This window comes from Egretta garzetta, unplaced genomic scaffold (genome assembly GCF_000687185.1).
Source record: "Egretta garzetta isolate BGI_Z169 unplaced genomic scaffold, ASM68718v1 scaffold241, whole genome shotgun sequence".
Lineage (NCBI taxonomy): Eukaryota > Metazoa > Chordata > Aves > Pelecaniformes > Ardeidae > Egretta > Egretta garzetta.
In genome coordinates, this window is record NW_009258675.1 from 93,241 (window position 1) to 113,784 (window position 20,544).

A 20,544-nucleotide genomic window follows, 5' to 3' on the forward strand; every position below is an offset into this window, starting at 1 on the left:
ATATGAATCAACTGGTCTAATGTCAAAATTAGAATGCTTCTGGATTTAAATAACCAGTATGTTTTTTTAAAAGTGGCTATTGCATAAGCCCAGTAGGAAATTTCTAATGAAGGTATTTGAAGATTTAGACCCTTTATGCACATTTATATATATTAAAAAATATAAACCCAGGTTATTTTGGATCAACATGTTAACAGTTGGTCAGTAATAAGGATCTTCAGCCTCCTTTTAGATCATGGCAAACATAGGTAAGGTGAGCTAGTGGAGAATCTTGTTTCTATTACTTCTCAATTTTTAATTGAATGTTCCATCATTCAGGTCATACTTGGTCAGTTTAACTGCTTTTTTAAGTGATGTTTGATTGACATGTGGCAATTACCCTTATTACTGCCTGGTATTGTCCACAAGCTGGATGTGTGCACAGGCACGATGTGATCTGAGCAAAAGCAGTGTGCAAAATTGGAATAGGAATATCTTATAATGCAATTAACTATTAACCTTTTTTCACTTTGTATATGTTACCTTTATTATATGCAATCTTACCCAGTTTTATTGGCAAACAGGATTTCAGAAGGTAATTTATTGTTCAGAAATCATCAATTTAGGCATGTGGGCATAATTGTTTACAGTTAAGAGATAATTATCCCTTCCATTATCTTCAAATAACTTAAATTTCTGCAAAACTCAGGTACAAAGGGTGTTACTTTAAAAAATATTACGTAAAGGTAGAAAATAGCTATATAGCATTAATTTAAAAAGTTTTACTTCATCGCAAACCTCGTTGTATTGCACAGAGTATTTGTTACATTTGATGGAAGTCAAGTTTGAAAGGGATTATTTTTTGAAAATACACTTTTAATAATGTAAAATCATAAAATCACAGCATTTTATTTCATTTTCACATGCAATATGAAATCATTATTGCTATTGATGTTCACTTAACCATGATAATCACATGTTGCGTATGGAAAGAAATACTGCTGCAAAATGCTTCAGTTTTTTAATTGTCCAGGAAGCTGAGTACCAAAGACTTACACTTATTTTTTTTTTTAAATAAAATGCTAAAATATCAATAGTTGCTATTGCTCTTGAGATGCTGAAAAGATGCATTTAGTTTAATATTATCTATTTAATTTTGATGGAATGACAATTGAGAGGGAAGCTTCTTTGTAATTGAGACTCCCAACAATAGTTCTTATAATTGGTTTTAGGCATGGCTTTTAGTGTATAATAGGGGTCAGATATTGATCTCAGTAAAATAAAACTTTCTATGGGGATCATTAAATCATTTATTCTGTGCTGGCATCGGTGTAAGTTATTACTTAACTTGTCATTGTTATAGCCAAAATTTCCTTTGAAATCATTTACTGCTCCATGGGATTTTTAGCTGTGCTAATTAATATGATTATTGGTTGCTTCCTAGTAATTAAATATCTAGGATGACTTTTGGGATCTTGTGCCTTTGTCCATTAATCTGTCATTTATAGTAATAATATCCAAGATGTCAGTATCAATTCAACCTTTATAGACTCACTATTATTAATTTATGCTATAGCTATTTCAGTCCTTAGGATATGCAGTAAAAGGTATACCAGCTCCTGCGATCAAAAATTGTAAGCTGGATCTATAGGCACCCATTTGTTTTCAGGATTATAGGATGTTTTATTGATTCTTAATTTTCTGTTGTTTATTTCTATGTTGTCAAATTTGGTATTTTTAAAAAGCAATAGAATATTAAGAACTCAAATGGAACGAGTGATTCACTTTTGGAACAGTGGCAGATGTTTTGCTGCCTTCTGAACCTGTTCTGCTTTTGCCGTGCACTTATCCAGCTTAACACACCAGGGCAAAGAGAGCCCCTTGCAAATGGCAGCTTAATGTCAAAACTAAATGTGAAGAAACAGCACTTCTCTCCGTTACCAAATCTGACCAGTATCACTCCTAGAATTACATGACTAACTTAAGTTATAGCATCAGGTAACTCCTTGTACACCGATAGAAATCAAAATTAAATGTGTCAAGGGCTTATTTTAAAAGGACACATTTAAAAAAGTTGATTGTTGTGCTTGCTTAGATTTTTTTTTTTAAACTGCCAACAAGTGTAACTTCTAAATGAAGTGAAATAGTTTTCCAGGCTTAGTTTAAAAGGTCTGAGGTTGCTGTGTTTGCCTTATACAGATGTCAAAGATATCTCTGATATTTAAAAGTAAAGCGGTGCTCTGCAATATTTCAGAGTGGTGTTTGGGTCTTCAGTTGTTGTAAAGTAAACAAATTATTTCCAAGCATAATATTTCCATTTCCTTCAAATGCATCTTCTGGATAGCACTATATCTATAGTTGCAAAGTTATACTTGAAAATCTTGTACCCATTTAAACTTTACTTTGTATTTAAAAAAAGCGTGATTGTATCTTATGTTTAAAGATACATTATCGAGGTTGATTACTGTGTAGTTGTATTTTTTCATGGAATGCACATCTAATGGGAAGCGAAAGTTTATTTAGTTGCATTTCTTTCTTTCTAAAATGTTAATATTTTTAGAGTTTATCAACACCCAGTCATGTAATTGCCCACCCATTTGCATACTTGCAGATAGATTTCAAAGCATCAGATAACAAACTGATGCTTTCGGGAGCAAACCTTAGCTTCAGGTTGTTTGAAGAATTTCTCCCAGTAGTAACTGATGGTGAAGTGCTCTCCTTGGCAGTGCAAATGGCAACTAGTTAAAGGTTGGACTCAATGATTTTAAAGGTCTTTTCACACCAAAGTGATTCTATGATTCCAGTTTAGAGAAGTGATTTGGGGGAATGCATTTGCACCCAGAGGACATAGCAATGGAAAGAAAATACGGAGGATATGGGATAGGAGAGGGATTTTTTTTTTTTTTTTTGTCTAGCCACTACTTGCCATTTGATTTTCCTCAGTTATAGGACAACTTGGATATAACTTAGGAGGGTGATCTTGGTTTTAATCAATTTTACTCTTGCAGCACTGATTTTTATTTCTTGCAGGCGTTTCACTTTTCCACATTTTCATTCCAGTGCAATAACCAGTGCATTCCAGTTCAGGTGTAGCCCACTTCAGCGTTAACGTATTTTTGAAGTCTGTGGCATGGCAATCCTTCAGCTCCCTCTTGGGACCCTTCCCAAGTCAGGATGTGGGACTATGCTGATGGGAGAGGGTGAGAGACCTTATTCTGGGTGGCCTAGAGCTGCCCTGAGCAGCTTGGGGCAACTCGTGGTAGACTTGGTGAAGTTAGAGAAGATCAGATGTTCTCTTTTCTGCTGCAACAGGGAAGAGGAGATGGAGATCCAGCGCTGGCATGCAGGCAGACAGGAGGAAGACAAACAGCTTTGCAATACAAACGATGAGTGAACTCCTAACAAGCTACAATCTGTGGTGGAGAAAGACTGACTCTGGATATCTCTTCTGCGAAGGAGAATTAGCTGCCTCTTGTCACCCCTCCCTCTGACTTGCTTCCCAAACACAGTGTGCCCTCTGGGAGAAAGAGGCCAGAAATCTAGATCTGAGGATCTTAAGCTGTAAAATGTATCTGCATGGCGAGGCAAAATGGATGGGGTCGAGCATTTCTGCACTTGCATACTGCCAATATTTACTGAAGGCAAGATCTGGATCTTATTAGAACAACTGGGAGTGGAGGGTTTTTTTCAACCTGGAATTTTATTAATCAGCCAGAATGGAAATTCTTGCACAAATGGACAGCAAGCTTTGTAAAATCTTTAGCCATGCGTTTTCTAATTTTTTTTTGCCCGGTGGGCATTTTATAGTGAAATAATAGTTCAAAATTAAGGTCCTTAATTAACAAGTAAAGAACTGACCCAACGCCAGCAGCAACTGAATCACTAATATTTTAGGCCATCTGTTGTAGAATTGTCAGATAATTCAGAATTTGACATTTTACTCCCTTTATACAGATAATTTTCATCTAGATCTTGACACAGAGAAGCTAACAATTGCAATCCAGATATGCGCGCTGTCAGATAAAACAAAAGCACATGTTGTACTTTTGGTCTATTTTAAGACTTGATTTTTCAGAGGACAGTTTTTCATTTGGTTTTGAACTATAATATAATTGCAAATATACTTGACTAGGAGTGTTGAACTCCTGATGTTATTTATTCAAGCAAAAGACATTTGCATTTTAAAATCTGATTATGTATAGGGAGTGCTGTTCTTCAATTATATTGAAAAAAATCAGGAAAAGGTTGCAGGGTCTTTATCCTCTCTAGGCAGTCTTTGAACTACTTCTGGAGAAATAATACCAGCAGTCAAAGCAAGGTAACATTTACCTCTCCTTGATAGAAATTAGTGCCCCAGTTCCCATGTTTTTCCATATATGCAGATTTCATAACTATTTAGTTAAATATAGTTTTACCTGGTTTAAAATTCCTTTATGTACAATAAATTAAAATGTAAAGAGCATAGTGTTTATCACGAGACAGTAAGACGTGCTCTGCGTTCTTGGTTCTTTACATATGAAAATCCTATGGTCATGTTGTAGATCAGTGTTCGCCTTTGGTTTAAGTCTGTGTGTTTTAAGAAGGTTTTAAAAACAAAGGCTTATGTTGTTGGCTACTTGCTTTGTTGCCTCACTCAATGAAAAATAGTAATTGGTCAAAGTACAGGTAAAGTTGTGATCAGGTGAATGAAAAGTGGCAGAGGCATGTGAGCAGTTACGCTGAAAATGGGTTTGAAACAAGAAGCTTAACAATATCAATGGTGAGAAATGTCTTATTTTATGAAATTATTATTTCATAAAATTGCATAGATGTGCTAAAATAGTGCTCAACAATTCGGCAAGCTAAATCCATTAGAAAATAGTAGAACAATATATCATTTATTCCTTACTTTTGGGGAGGAAAAGCTGGAATTGCATCATTTTTCAGCAGCTCAACTAACTGGAAAAGTTGTAGCTGCATATATTTGTAAAACTTTTTTTTTTTTTTGTTGCTTACAGTTAAGTATGCTTTATTACCGACCTCTTAATTGCAGCAAATAAGATGATGAGAAAGTTAGTGAGGCAATCTGTCTAATGTTCCTTTATGGAACACCAGTAAAAAGGTACCGGTCATCTCTGATAAAGAATGAAAAGAAAATTCAAATTTTGGTGGTATTGTGACTCTTGACACTGTAGGATTTATTGAGTTACTTCACTTCTTTTTGCTTCTAGCAGGTAAAAGCAGAATATTTCAGTGAAGGGCTTTGAGGACTAAGCCTCTATTCTGATGGTTTTATCTTTCATTTAAAGTTATTTTTTTGAGTCGGGAGATCTCTTACGGGATTTTTTTTGGCATCGCTGCAGTTCTAATTGTACTCTGGTTTAGTAAAGTTGCCGCAACCACTCTTCAGCCGTGGATTCCTGTTGCAATGCTCTTCACGCTTGGTCTGGTGGCTGTTTACCTCTCATGTATCTGAGATGCTCAGATTATTTTGGCTCAAATGACAGTTCATGAAAGTTAGGTTAGGCAACTTGGAGATTTCCATAAAGGGGTGGCAGGTACTCTCTCCCACATAGAATGGGTCATCACTTCATGCAATGTACAATATGTTTTCAGAGTTAGAAAGTAATTTTTCCTTCTTCCTGTAGAACATTACAATTAATTACTATGCAGACTAGGGAGGAAAATGTCTTGTTTCTTAGTAAAAATGTAATACTAGCATCTCCTAGTGTTTGTTTAATAGGGAACATTGGGATTGTCTCCTCTGAAGTTTGTTTTGAATTTGGTATTTAGAAAAGCTGCTTTTGGGTTTTGTCTCCTTTGTTTTCTGAAGACAGGACAATATTGTCTGGCTATTTAGGTTCTAATATTAAGGTTCGAAATAGGTCCCAAGTGTTTTAGTGGAGATGCTAATGCTATGAAAGTGAAGGAGAAGAGGCAGTTGGTAACCGCTTCCATACAGGCTCCCATATTTAAAAGGAGACACAGATTTTCACTCAGTTCCTGCTTCTCCTTATGGAGAACCGAGTTGATAATCCAAGCAGTCTGCTGGGTTGAGGAGCTCTGTCCTCCTAGTACTGTAGCTAAAAACCATGAAGGAGCAAGGAAGAGTAAGCAATAGCCTGTGGAGAGTTCGGGAGTCATCTTGAGGAAGAGGAGGAGAAAAAGTTGTAGTGAGGAGAAGAGAGGAACAGCAAGTTGTGAAGCTCTGAAAATAAGGAAAATGTGAAATACTGGGGTTCCCCAGCTGTGAAAGCAAATTTCAAGAACAGTTTTTTTGCACAATTATCCCTGCAGATCATCTGATGAATACCCTTTATGAGTAGTGTTTTTGGAGTTGTTGGCCTGCAGAAGAGTTATGAGCAACTTAGACTACTGATAATCAAAAGTAGCACAGTGATCTGTGGAAGAAATCTGTGTTTTTCCTCCTGGATGCAATACTGCAAAACTCTGGTTTTTGGTTGGTTTTTTTGTAGTGTGTGGTTTTGGTTTTTTTTTTGTTTTTTTTTTTTCTCTCGAAGTACGCTGATTCCAGCCAATTATCATTCATTTGACGTTACTGGAAGAGCTCATAGTTCACCAGACATTAATGGGAAGGTCATCTAATTGATGTAAATTATTGTCTAGACTTTTTAAAGTCAGCGTTATGGCAGAATGTGCCTTGGAAAGCAGCATAGGGTACTACTGAGGGACCTGCTGATGGGTGGTGAGTGGATGTCTCCTCTCGTTCTTGGTGACAGTGTGGCAAGAAATGTCACACTTCTGACAGGAGCTCAATACGCTAAAATAGTTCAAGAGTTCCTTGAAGAAGCGTATTTGGTATAGAGTGACACAGTATGGCACCACCACCTCTCTGCTAAGAGGAGCCCTATAAGGAATAATTCTTACTTCAGTTACAGCCATCTGCCTGATAACTGGTTAGAAGGTTCGAGGATGTGAGCTAGCGGCTTGGGCGCTGCATACAATGTGCAATGCTACTTCTCTTGTCTCGCATCCTTGCCTTTCATCCACAACTAGGGAACACATTTCTTGAGAAATGCAAACTATGTTGTCTAGCTTTCAGTCATTTTACATCTTTTCTAAAAGTCCCTACTTAGTTTGAGAGAATATTAGATTCAGGGGGTTTGCTTTATTTTTGGGATGTAAAATGTTATGAACTTGAGGTAGTTCAAAACTTAGATAAAACCTGCCCTCTTCAGTAACAGGTTCATTCTAATTAATCAATTAATCTTCAAGTTAATATGGACTGGAAATTTTATTTCTTTGTGTAGTGTAGGACTGAAATTAATTTCCATTAAAGACTATTACGGTCTTACCACTTTCCAGAGTAGCCGCCAGGTGCACTCCTTGCTTGGTCTTTCTTCTGTAACAAGATACAAACCAGCGTATATGTTCAAATAAGGAAATTAAAAATGGCAGGCTCCATATACAACTCTCTTCCCAGATACGAGAGAGAATAAACTGTGAATATTTATAATATTTATAGTTACATCAGTTATATTGCAGAAAGATGCTGAGATACTGTGATGGATGTAGTTGCACTAAAACCTTTTTGGAATAAACTAAAACAGCTTGTGGTGTTGGGACTGACTTCCTATGCCAGCTTTTTGGTATACATAATGTAGGGATCTTGCATCCTGACATGAGCATGAAGAAGCTTTCTAAGATTTTTGACGCCTACTGAGTGATTTTGGTGGACAAAAACATAACTGCCTGTTTGTCCCTTTCTTCAAATTTCAAAATTCTTTTACAGTAAAGTGGTTTTGTATTGAAGTTCATCTCGAAAACCAAGCAAGCTGCTGCTCTGTGACATTTGAGAGCTCTTGAATGTGGCTTTTGAATGTAGAGATAAAGAACATGATTCCCAAATTTTTAAGATCCTTTCTCTTGAGAGAGGCTACATCTCACCACTGGGTGTGAACAGAAGAAGGAAAACCCAATTAAAACCCCCTGTATCTCTGTGAAGAGCAAATTTTGCAGAACTCCACAGTGAAGCAGCCGGTAGTGACTCTGGTTCTCTCCTCTGCCTTCCCACTACTGAGTAAAAGGAAGAGCAGGTAAGCTTAAATGCTGAATATAGACAAAAAATAATCAATTTGGAAAAGGAGTAGTGTATGCTAGTGTTGATTATAATATATCATATACAATTGTCAGTCACTCAGATGCATGAGACTATCTGATTGTACTTTTAATTCTTTGTTTCCCCACACTTAATTGCGTTAAAGGATACTATATCCTAGCCACTAACATTAATCTTCTACGTAAGCAATTCCTGTAATTGCGATGGAGATTGCTTATAGAATTTAGCAAGGTGCGTAAAAATGCTCTATATTACTGTGATTGAGATGGGAGTGTAGTTGGCTGGAAATTTCATAATGAAATGTCATGTTGGGAGATGTAGATTGACACCCCAATGTGTCAATTGTGAATTACTGATCAAAGAGTTTCTCTAGCTGAGTATGAAAGTTGTGATTGCGGGAGGATGGTCAGTGATGCCTTCGAGGCTAGATGGCTGTTTGCAGGAGCCTGGTGGTAAGGGAGCTGCTGTGGGAAATAATCCGGTAATTATACTTTTAGGTATTTTTGTGAAATTCAGTAGTATTTTGTGTTTTGCCAAGTAAGTATTCTGATAGCTTCTTTTTTATAGCTACACTTCACAGCACTCGCAAGCTGATTGATCTGTAAGATGTAACACTGTGTTGTGCACGTGCATCCATGGATTCTCCATCATTGGAAATGTTCGAGATCATGTTGGATGGGGCTTTGAGCAACCTGATCCAGTGAAAGATGTCCCTGCCCATGGCATTGGTATTGGAAGTAGATGATCTTTAAAGGTCCCTTCCAACCCAAACCATTCTGTGGTTTGCAAGACTAGGTAAAGGTGCAAAGTTTGACCAAGGTGGCTTAAGTTAAAATGCAGAGGTTAAAACCTTTGAAGTAAATGGAACTTGTCACTTGTTTGGTCTCTTGTCTTATCTTGTTTTATCGTCCTTACCTGCTTAGTAAGGAGGGAAATAATTTTGGCAATATTTAATGTTACACTTGAAAAAAAATTATTCTTAAAGTAGCTATGCCTGCTTATTAAAGAAATTCTTTTCTGACCTCAGGAACTTCTAAAAGACTTATATACCAGATGTATAATTCTGCTGATATCAGAATTGTTGAAGAAATGTAGAAAAGCTATTGCTAAATGTTATTAATGATCATGTATAACTTACACAATTCAGTATCTTTTTAAAATTAATTCCTGGGAAATGCAGAGTAAATGCATGCGATATTTACCATTTTACTATTTTTAGGTGGTGGCAATTGTCTTTTCTCATTAAACTGGGAGAAGGCAATGGTCCAGCATTTGGACTCCATTTTAAGAAAAAAATACACATGTAATTTATGTATGGCTATGTACAATTTCTTAAAAAAACATTTGTAATTTCTGTGCTACTAAAAAATGTAGTTTTACCAGGACACCTAAGTAAGCAATGGTCCACCCAGACCAGGAATCTTTTACTCTGACTGTAATGAATTGCCATAGTCTTAAGAGTAGAAGCTATCGTGGCAAGGCTTTACCCTTGGTATTTTCTTTTTCCTACCACAGCATAACTGGAAACAGAGTCTCTGGAAGCCTAACCATGCAAACTGTCTTTTTTTTTTTTCTTTTTCTTTTTCTTTTTTCTAGTAATTGAGGAAAAACTGTAATATCTGCAGTAGTTACTTCGTTAAATAGTTAAACTTCTATTCTTTGACTCTATAATACGTATTGTAATTAACACAAAGCATTACAAGATGAATTTATAATTACTTGTCTTAAAAATGCCTTACATGAAGGATATCAGGTGTATTGGGTATAGTGCTGTAGTACTGCACATTTTGAAAATATGAGATGCTCGTGTTTTGTATGAAGAAAATTTATATTCTAAGGTTTGTAAACAGTATAAAAAGCCTACTGTTATGATACTGATGCTATGTTTGCCTAATATGAATAAGGTTATTTCACTAAAAATACTTCCTTAGGTATAAAAGCAGTTTTGAAGAACTGAGGTGCAATCGTAATATTTAAATGTTCCCCAAGCAGTTTACTGTTCAAGTGTAAAGTATTCAATCTCAAAAAATGCTTTCCCAGTACCTAACGTGCTTTCAGCAGCACGTATGCACATATACAACATAGTAGGGTTTTTGGTGCAGGGAAAAAACCAACACAGGTCCCACAGTTCTTTTCCTAACCTTAATTAGCCTTTACTAACTTCTTAACCTAAATGTTAACCTAAACCCGCTTTCAGAGTATAGCTTCTTGCTTTTCCCCCGCTCCTTCTTTTCCACTGAACAAGCCTATGTTATTTTAATCAGTAGTTCTAATCCATAAAGCACAGGTTTTTGGACACCCATGGGCTACTTCTAGTAGTAGATCTGTGGCAGAGGAACCAGTTTCAGATGTGGAGTACGCACACAGTCTGTGTGCCTGGCATTTTGATGTAGGTTTGTGTCTGTCTTAGAGAAAAAAAAAATTAAGGGGGCAATAAATCAATAAAAGGTTAAAAGTAGTCTTTTGTCCTTGCTGGTTTGAATCCTTTCTAGCAATGGAGATTTGTGAAATGCGCCAGTAATTGTTTCCTTTCCTAGGGAATTCATTAACCGAGGCATTAGCCTTTTTGTTGTTTTGAGCAATGACTAATTCTCTGCATCCTGTTATGCCTTCTCAGGTGCATTAAAATATTAAATACATATTCTTAATTTTGAGTTTCTGATTCAAATAATGAAAATGTTGTGGTTTAGATTATTTTCTGTAGAGGCGATTCAGCTTCACTGCTGTTGTCTCCCAAAATCCCTAAGATTTTGTTTCATTCATTTACACGGTTACTGTCTCTTGCATCCAACCCTCCAAAAGGGAGGGAGGCTTTCAGCTCTTCAGCCTGCTCAAAAAAAAAAAAGAGTGGAGATTGATCTTCTTTCAATGTAATTTTCTTTCATTTCAGACTTCACAAAATACAGAAGTGATTACTTTAACGCTGATCTAACAACCCACTTATTTGACATTTTTAAATGCTTTTCATTTGGGAGTTTTAAAGTACTTTGTAAAACAGTAGGGATCGCAGCCTCCCTGTGCGCTGGGGTATGTCTGTGTTGCTTTACAAACCAAACCAGCGGTGGATGAAATGAAGAATGCACTGCCAGGTTGTACATCTCGGGTCTGAGATTAAGGGGCAAAGCCAGGAATTCAACGTGTGAGTGAATCGGATTCATAATCCGAGAACGTCCACACTGGTCTCTTCATTTTCATTTCTTTTAAATCTGTACAGGACAAGGGGCAATGGGCACAAACTGAAGCAGAAGAGGTTTCAGTTGAATATGTGGAAGAACTTCTTTACTTTGAGGGTGACAGAGCACTGGAACAGGCTGCCCAGGGGGGCTGTGGAGTCTCCTTCTCTGGACAATGTCCTGTGCAACCTGCTCTAGGTGACCCTGTTTTAGCAGGGGGTTGGACTCGATGATCTCCTGAGGTCCCTTCCAACCCTTGCAATTCTGTGATTCTGCATTCGTGAGTAAGATTGAGGCTTGTCACGGTGCCAGTCTCTCTGAAGAAGCTCGTGCTGAATACCTGAAATTAAGTTTTTAGAAATAGTTTGAGACGCATAGCTGTAATATTGCTCAATTTCTGACAATAAGGGTATCTTTTTAATTTTACTTAAAATGTAGGTGTCTTGGGTAGGTAGCCTTTAATGATTTTCTAATCATAGTTTGAGCTTCTGAATGAAGTTTTATTCATGACCTAGAAATCTGAGTTCGCAGAGGTGCTTCCCATCTGTCTGTAGTCATACACATCTGCAATAATACATTTTCAGGAGCGAGTAATTTTTGGCTTGTGGACAGATTATAATTGAGAGAATGCTACTAAGGGGGAAAAAAAGCTTTGGGAAAAAAACCTGAAGTCAAATATCTCATAAAAAGCTTATAGTAACAGAACCTTTTCTACTATTTTCATCACATTCTCTGTCACAAAGGCCATTTTATGGTCTTGTGCCATAAAAATAAGGGCTTATGATTATTGAAATATTATATTATATTTTGCAAGACATCTTATTTGGTACTAAAGTAATTTGACTAAAAACATAGAATAGTATAAAAAAGTTATTCACAGTATTAAAAAATAGTGGACGATAGGTCGAAACCCCACAAGCTTTGTTTCTAATGGCATGCTGACAAGGGACATCCTTGGCCTTATTTTGAACATTTTTATCAACAGGAAAAAACCTGATAAATATAATAAAAACTGCTAATGCAATGAAAAAAAGAGATGGAAGTGCTGCAGAGCCATCAAGTGTGCTTTGATAAGCTGTACTCTATCAAATTGTGTTCAAATTTTAGGTCCTAAATACAGAATGAGAGACTGTCGGCTGTACTCACAGGGCAGAGAACCCTGTCCTAAAAATGAAGCAGCTTTGTTTGCACTGGGGAAGTCTTTTCATGTTAGGTGTGGTCCCAGAATGCATCCGAGGACTGTGAAGGAAGGCGGTGAAGGTTCTGCTGCACTGGACATTGCTGTAACTGCTCCTGCAAGGCTTTGTCTTGTTTTAGCACTCGCAGATGGGTGCTTCGGTGACTTACTACTGAATTTAAGGATGCAAAGGTTTGACATGACTTAGGATGAGAAACACGGCTTTCTAGGAGAGTATCAAGGAGCTTGGTCTCTTCTGCAAGTAGATCAAGGGACGGCTTGGTGATACCTAAGAGGTACCTGTGCAAAGAACCTTGGGGAGTTCTTCCGTCTACCTGGCAAAGCTGAAAGAAAATCCAATGACTGAAAGTTTAAGCTAAACTGGTAATTAAGCAAAACCAGCCAGTAATAAAGGACACTTGTTGTTGGAAAAGCTTACTGTGTGCTATGGTGGAGTTTATCACTGGCAGTTTAAAGTTTCATTACGATGATTTTCAAGGTGTCTCTTAGTCTAGGAGAGACTGTCAGTTTGATGATTGCAGCAGCATCTTTTAGGCATAATAGTACTAACTTGTTTCAGTTTTGTCTTAAGATGTTTTTTGTGCATCCTTGTGAGCTGTTGGACCTCGCTTTCTGCATGGCTGGGCCAGTCAATTTTTGTAGTATGTCTCTGCATTTCCTGAGAATGTAAGGTGTGCCCATATGTCAGAAGGGACTGCAGGTCTCTGTCTTGTCTCCAGAAGTGACCACTAATAGATGTTTAAGGGAAGTATCATGTTTGTTCTGCTCTTGCTCTTCGTGAAGCATCTCCCATCACGACAACTGTTGGATGCTGAGCTAAATGGACATTTGGTCAGCATAACATAGTGCAGCAATTGCTACGTATGAGAACAAAACAAGCATGCACTGACATTTTTCTTGCCTTTGGCATTTACCTGCTTATGGGTTTCTGACCTGGGTTTGCATCATGGCCATTCTTATCAGTGACCACTGATGGGTTTTCCATAAACTTGCCTAATGCTTTTTAAGGACCACTTAGTTTTGGCATCCACGATACCTGTGACACCAGATTTTACAATTTAATTACATAGTCAATGATAATGCTTCCTGTTGTTTTTAATATGCTGGCCTGCTATTTCACTGTGTGTTCTGTAGACACTGAATTGAGACATGGTGCATATTTTATATGCATTTGTCGTGTTCCCCTCAGTTGTGTCTTCAGGCTGGGGAGTACCAGTGCGTTTCTTTTTCTCCTTTTTCAGCAAGCTATTCCATGCCTTGGACCGTACTTGCTGCCTGTCCTGACACTTTTTCTAGTTCTTCATCTTTTTTGAGATGGGAGCATCTTGGATTTAGGTAATGCCATTATGTTTGGGGTTTTAGTCCTTTTCTGAATAGTGTCTAACATTCTTTTGGGCATCTAATTCAGTAATCGCTTCACTTTTGTGATGAATTTATTGATCTTGAAGCTCCTTGTACAGTTTCTCTTACACTGTACTGACATCTAATGGTAAGGCAAAGTGGCTTAACCACACTTAATGGCAAGATAAATTGTCTGACAGGAAAATATAATGATATATTTTCTTCTTAATTCAGTATTAATTTTTGGAAGACAAGATGGAATAACTTCAATTTTTGCACAGAAAGTCTGACCTAATACTTTTTCTTCTGGCAATTAATCTCGTTTTGTTCTGGTCTTTGGGCTGCACATTTTTAAATGTAGTTTAAATCTTTGCAAGAGTAGTTTTGAGTACAGCGAAAGTGATGTGATGGTTTTATACTGCAGACATTTTTAGTGTAAGTCACAGTATCTCCAGAAAAGGATAGGAGAATGAAATAAAATATGAGAACAAATGCTGTCCTGCAGAACTTTGGAATAGGATGTTGCGGTGTTGTTGTAGCAGTCTTACTATTGCTGCATTTTGAAGAAAGATGCAAACAAAAGTCTTCATCCTCTTTTTCTCATCCTCCTACTTGAGGTTCCTCCATATTTTTAATTGGGCATTTTTCAGACTCTTAGTGATAAGTACTGTGAATAATCCTTTTGAACTTTAGAAAGAAAAAAAAAATGAGTTCGTGTATTAATCTTAAAAAGTTATGTTCTATGTTTATGTGTAGTACACTGTAACTTCAGTGAGCCATATGTATCACCTAACTCCCACTATGAACCACCCTTCCTCTGATTCAAAATTTTTGTTTTATATAGAACCAATGCTGCTGCTACTGACACCAGAAATGTTCAGCTACAAATTGTAGAGCTTTTATAAGTTGCATGTTTCTCTGGTACATCATCAGCTTTATTTTTCCCTTTCTCGGAGTTAGAGCCCATCTCTTGCCATGGCCTCAGAAAGTTGACTTCTTTACTATGTAAATGCGTCTTTGCTTTCATTTGAACAGTAAACAAATTTCTCTGACTTAGTGTTTTTACATGTCGTTTTACTTTCTGCTGTTTATCAACTTGATACTATCCTCTCTTTTGCCAAACAGAAGACATGTTGTTTTGTACTAGAGAAATATTTTGAAATTTAGATAAATTTCTATTTCTCAGTAATAGCTTTCTTACAGTCTTAAGTTGTCTTCAGCATATACCAGCCTGTCCTTTTCCCAAAAAAGGGGAAACCCTGAAACTTAAGTTTCTAAGAAACATCAATAGTTGTAAAGTAAGTAATTCTTCTTTGTGGGTTGTGCATTGAGTTAGGTTTGCAGAAGAGCTTACTGCTTCATGCTTTGGGAAGAGTCAAGTCCATAAAATGGATTTCAGTACTCCTGAGTGTGTGGCTTAAATTTGTACTCTGGCGCTCTGCTTTTAGCTGCACAAGCTGGGGAACCAGTTGTGGCACAGAATATCTCAGGTACTAGGAATATCTGACATCCAGCTGGGAAGCTGGTGTGCATCCTGTGAGTCCTGGTCATTTCACTTGAAGAGATACTCAAACATCTGTGGGAGAGGGGAAGAGAAAGGAAAAAAAAAAAACAACAAACCAACCCCAAACTCTGTTGTTTCTCACCTGTTCAGGTGGACAAATGTGAAGGTATTCACATGAGTGGACACACAGTTGCAACAATACTCATTGCAGCCTTGGTTGCGCTGAGCACACCATCCAGTGCACCGATTACTGTGACTTGCCATGAAATCTTAGGTGTGGTTGACTTGGATATAAGGAAGAAATTTTTTATGGTAAGGGTGGTCAGAGACTGCAGCAGTCACCCAGAGAAGTTGTGGATGCTCCATTCCTGGAAGTGTTCAAGGTCAGGTTGGATGGGACTTTGAGCAACCTGATCTAGTGAGAGATGTCCCTGCCCATGGCAGGAGGGTTGGACCAGATGATCTGTTTACTATCTGAAACAAGCAGTTACCCCAAAATGTATACTTATTTAGGATAATTAAAATATTTATAACAAGAGGAACAACATTTTCATTATCTTTACTTACTGCTTCCAGGGCTCTGCAGAATTGATGTTCTAAGGCTTGTGAGGTGTCATGGAAAATAGAGATCTTATCGATTTGGGTGGGGAGGAGAGAAATTTATTGAATTTAAGTCATCAAAAACTGATGGCAGTGGAATATGGGATATAAAGTTACTTACAGTTTTTCTTACGATACCCTTATTTTATACCTTTTGAAAGTCGATAGTAGAAAGAAAAAATATTTCAGTAACTCAATGTAGTTTCAGACCAAAGAGCATATATTAGAATGGTTACATTAAATGAAGATTGAGATTCCTAAGGATAATGTGAAACTTCATGACCTTATTCTTGATCTGTTAATGACCCATCAGTCTGTTCCGTGAATTTAATTTCTGTTGTGCATTTCTTATGCTCCGTCATCTCATTTGGGACATCTGATTTCCTTTCACGCAATGGGAGCTGACAGCAAGGCAAAGGTAGAAATCAGCCTTCTGCTGTTCCTAGCTGTATAGGTAAAATTCTGCGCTCAGAGGAGTTTATACTCTGAATATTTTTGTGAATAGGCTAACTAATTAGAGGTTGTGCATGATACACTTTACAATTTTTCTGGCAGACTTTCCCCACCTGTTCAAATTTAGTAGAAACATGATCTGGTCCATGCAAAATTCTCCCATTAGACTGATGCAAAGGGAAATGGTCCTGCACTGCACACTGCAACCTTTCGGGTTTGATGGGAGCTCTTCCCTAGTAATTTGGACTTTATCTTGACCTACAGGTATGTGTATAATTGGCCTACTGGTTTGCCTTTTTGAAAGATTTTGATTTCTTAGTTCACATCCTTTTCATCCTCTTTCTCTGGAGAGAAGGTCGTGGGTTTTGAATGGGCCTTGCTTCAGATCTTCTCACTCGCAGCTTATGTTTTGCCTTTACTCCATTACCAACATTATCTGCTTTGAAAACTGAAATCAAAGTTGACTTATTTACTTAGCATTCCTGGTTTAGCCTGTAGGATTTGCTCACTCCTCTATAAAAATGTTGGAGATTCCCTTTTCCTTTTATCTTGAAGTCTCAGAAAGAGTAAAGTGTTCTTCCTTTCTCAAGAAAGAGCTAAATGCTTCAGGTTGCAATACCTAGAGGCATATTATCTTTAATATATTTTCAAACACTGGAATCATCTGTTTAGCTGAAAGAAAAAACTCTAATATTCTTTTCAAGAGTGTATCCCTAAATCTAAAATCTGTACTGCTTGAGACTCCTGTACATCGGTGGTATCTCAGTGGCTTTGTAGCCAATATGTGACGTATGATAAGCGGTGTATAGTCTTAAATCACTTGGATTCTCACTTCATCTTAAAATATTGAACTACAGAACTCTGCTCTTAAATACTATTTGGTATTTTGTGTTCTGATTTTTAATTCATTAGGCAGTGTGCTTGTATTTTTAGTGAATTTCTCAAATACAATTATTCATGTTGTGGTTTAGTAATTGCAGTAACTAATGCTCCCATAATTATAAGGCTTTTGTTTTGCTGAGAAACGCTTCCCATATCATCATCTTCTCTTTGTGTTAGAACATGAAGTATAATAAAGCTGTATGAGGGCTAAATTTAGAACTGTGTTAACATGTTAATTTATTTTTTTCTCAAAAATGGTTTTTTGAAACTTATGACAACTTAATATGAAGAAAAATAATTTTAAAATGTTCTTTCTTTTAGAAAAAACCTACTTGATTTATATGGTACACTTTGAAGCTGCTGTAGACAGAAAACATCTAGTGACACTTTCAGTGGTAGGTCAATAGTTACAGATGGTCTGTTTTTTACAGCTGTCATCCAGCTTTGTACATAGAATGACTACAGTGGAAAAATCTTTTGCTGAATGAATAAACAAAACAGCACAAGGAGGCCAGCAGGCATATATGTTTCTACAAGACAGGAAATTAAATAAGCTATAAAAATTTAAACCAACACTGGTATTTAAGATGTTCATTATATTCTGGTTTCTGTTTCTTATCCTCTAGATCTTTCTATGCGACCATTGAAGGAAGTAGATTATAAAACAGAAGTGATAAGTAAATAAATGAAAGACTAGTTTAGGACTGATCCTGTATACAAGTGTGGGGTGTTGGCTTAAGGAAAGGCAGGTGGCTGTATAGGTAGTTTTTAAGGTTTTAAAATGCATGTTAGATTTGATGTAATGCTTGTGCAGTCTTATAACAGAGCCGCATTCAATACTGAAGAATGTTGTCTTTTGTAAGAATAATCAATGTTGGGAAATCTAATAGAAAATTTTAAAATGGCAACATTCTTTTTGGTTTTTTTTAAAGACAAAAAACCGGGCTTCTGCATTCCTCTTAAATTTTTCTTCTCCCGCGCACGGTGGGATGTTGTATTCAGCTGGAATCAGACATTATGCAAAGCAGCAGAAGAATCTTGAAGTTGATAAAGAAAAAGAGGTGTGGAGGGAAAGTGAAGAGGAGGAGGAGGCTGAATGAAGTGTTAAAAGCATGATGAATATTGCACATTAACTCAACTTTTAAATGAAAATAAACACAAAGAAGGGAACTTTGTTAAAAGTCCAAATGTACCAGGCAGGGTAGTGCTGGCAAAAATACCGATTTTAATGCAAATGTGCAGTTCTTGATATTCAAAATATTTGTCTTTATCCTTTTGCTCAGAGTGCACGAATCTTCATAATATGTTGATGAAATGCGCCTATGTTTGGTTTTAGAAAAGTTTTGTCTCTGGAAAGAAACAAGCAGATTTCTAGGTTGGGTCACTTGTAAGGCCATTGGATGGTATCCACTGATGCTGAGAGCTCTTGGGCAGGAATAAAAGGAAACGGGGAAGTGGATGTTTTGGCTCGTTGTACGGTGCGCTGTGCTTGTAACACAGCGGCCTCCGAGTTCGGTTCTAAAGTCTATTGAGATACTTAAAGGAGAATAAAAAAGTGGGGCTCTGATTATGCTTTTTAGAGGATCTGCATACTTCGCTTTACCCTGCCTGCTTGTTTGTGTGCATTTTGTAATCTACTGCTTTGATTAGATTCTTGTTGAGGGATTTTTTTCATCTCTCTCCCCATCCCCCCTTCCTGCTTCTCAGTGGTTTGGCTTAAAATGCAGGCTGCCTGTTGCAATACCCTTATGCTGTCTTGCCCAGCTACACGGTATCTGAAAAGTGCTCCGTTGTATTTGCTGCCAAAGAGCTTGCCTAGTCATGCATACACCCGCTTTAAATGCCATTTGGTTGATATAGATGTTGGCGTTCTGCGTTGTCACCGTGATGCATTCCTCGGGTCTGGGCCCCTCGAATTGTTTCCTTCAATTTCCAAGTATCAATCTCTGGTTTTACTTTATCATTGAAAGCTTAACAGTTGAGAATGAAAAAGAGTGTTTTCTCCGTGACTGCGTTGGGATCGAGCTCTGAGCAACCTGATCTAGTTAGCGGTGTCCCTGCTAGCTGCATGGGGGTTGGACTAGATCACCTCTAAAGGTCCCTTCCAACGCAACCCATTCTATGATTCTATGATGCAAAAGGATACGTATGGCTTTACTGTTTCATTCCAGGTGGCCACATTTCTGTCATATTATAGGAAGCGTGTACCTGTGCCTGCCCAAGACATCTGCCTTAGCTGACTGCGTGTTCAGTGGAAGGGGGCAAAAGCATTTGAGAGTCAAAAGGCAGAAAACAGCAGCCCTCTTGGAGCATTTCTTATACTGGCTTGTTTGACCTGTGCTGTGTGCTTGCATCTTCAAGTGTTCAGAAAACGGTTTCTTGTGAAAGATCAGGTTGCCTAATGTGACTTAAGAACTTTGTGATTTTTCTTAATTTCTGGAAAGAGGTGGAAAAATATCTGTATTGTGAAGTTTTAAGAAGTTTATTTTTCTGTTCACAGGTGAAATTAAGTTTCCAAAAGACAGTAAGCATTTCTGACTTGTGGCTGGCTTGAGAAGACCATCACCAAGCTGTGTGGAGACGTTCTTTGAGCTTCCACTCTTATGTCTCTAATGGACAAACACAAAGTGAAGCGGCAACGTCTGGATCGCATATTTGAAGGTTAGACATCTTGATTTCTAATGTTAACTGCGTCAATTAATTTCATGGATTACTGATATTTCTGGAGACTGGAAATCTTTTGGTCATTCAGGGTATTTTAGTTGTGTTGCAGTTCCTGTTGGGATTGTATTAACTGTGCACAAATGCTGGCTTTGGGTGAAAACAGATCTAGTAAAATAAAAGCAACTACTGTGTGAAGTCTGTGCTATTCTATAGTTAAGTTTGCTTTCATCTTAGTATTTTACAATATTCTACCCAAATGTTGTGAGAGATTGTGGCTTTACATAAAATAGCAATTGCAAAAGGGTAAGATGACTACATACTGCTCTCTAGAGCCTTTCTCTACCGGCATGCTTCATATAGATTGATTCAACAGCCTATATCTGATCCTAGAAAGGAATTAGAAAATAAAATGAAAATAAACAAACAAACAAAAAATCCCAGAAGGCCCCCAAACTTTAATGAGTATTAATAAAAGCTTCCTGAACTCTAGTGACAGGAGTGTAATCATTTGGGTCAGTCGTTTACCTTAAGTCACAAATGACGGAGTCATACATTCCTAGTATTCTTGACTCATTTCCTTTTAGAGTTGCTGTGAAAGCAGGTCAAGGGATAAGGTGTACTGTTTTAAAGAATATATATGAATGATTTGGGCTAAATGAATTTTTATATTAAAAGGTTAGCTTCTCCTTAC

At 37.3% G+C, this 20,544-nt stretch overlaps 1 protein-coding gene across 2 annotated transcripts in view; it reads left to right on the top strand.

Annotated features, from left to right (window-relative positions):
* Positions 1–20,544, top strand: part of CTBP1 (C-terminal binding protein 1) — a 256,527-nt gene that overhangs the window by 32,360 nt on the left and 203,623 nt on the right. For both annotated transcript variants that reach the window (XM_009648865.2, XM_035888637.1), the window contains exon 2: positions 19,690–19,850. In XM_009648865.2, coding sequence (XP_009647160.1) covers positions 19,793–19,850 — 58 coding nt within the window. In that variant the 5' untranslated portion in view covers positions 19,690–19,792. The remainder of the gene's footprint in view (positions 1–19,689; positions 19,851–20,544) is intronic.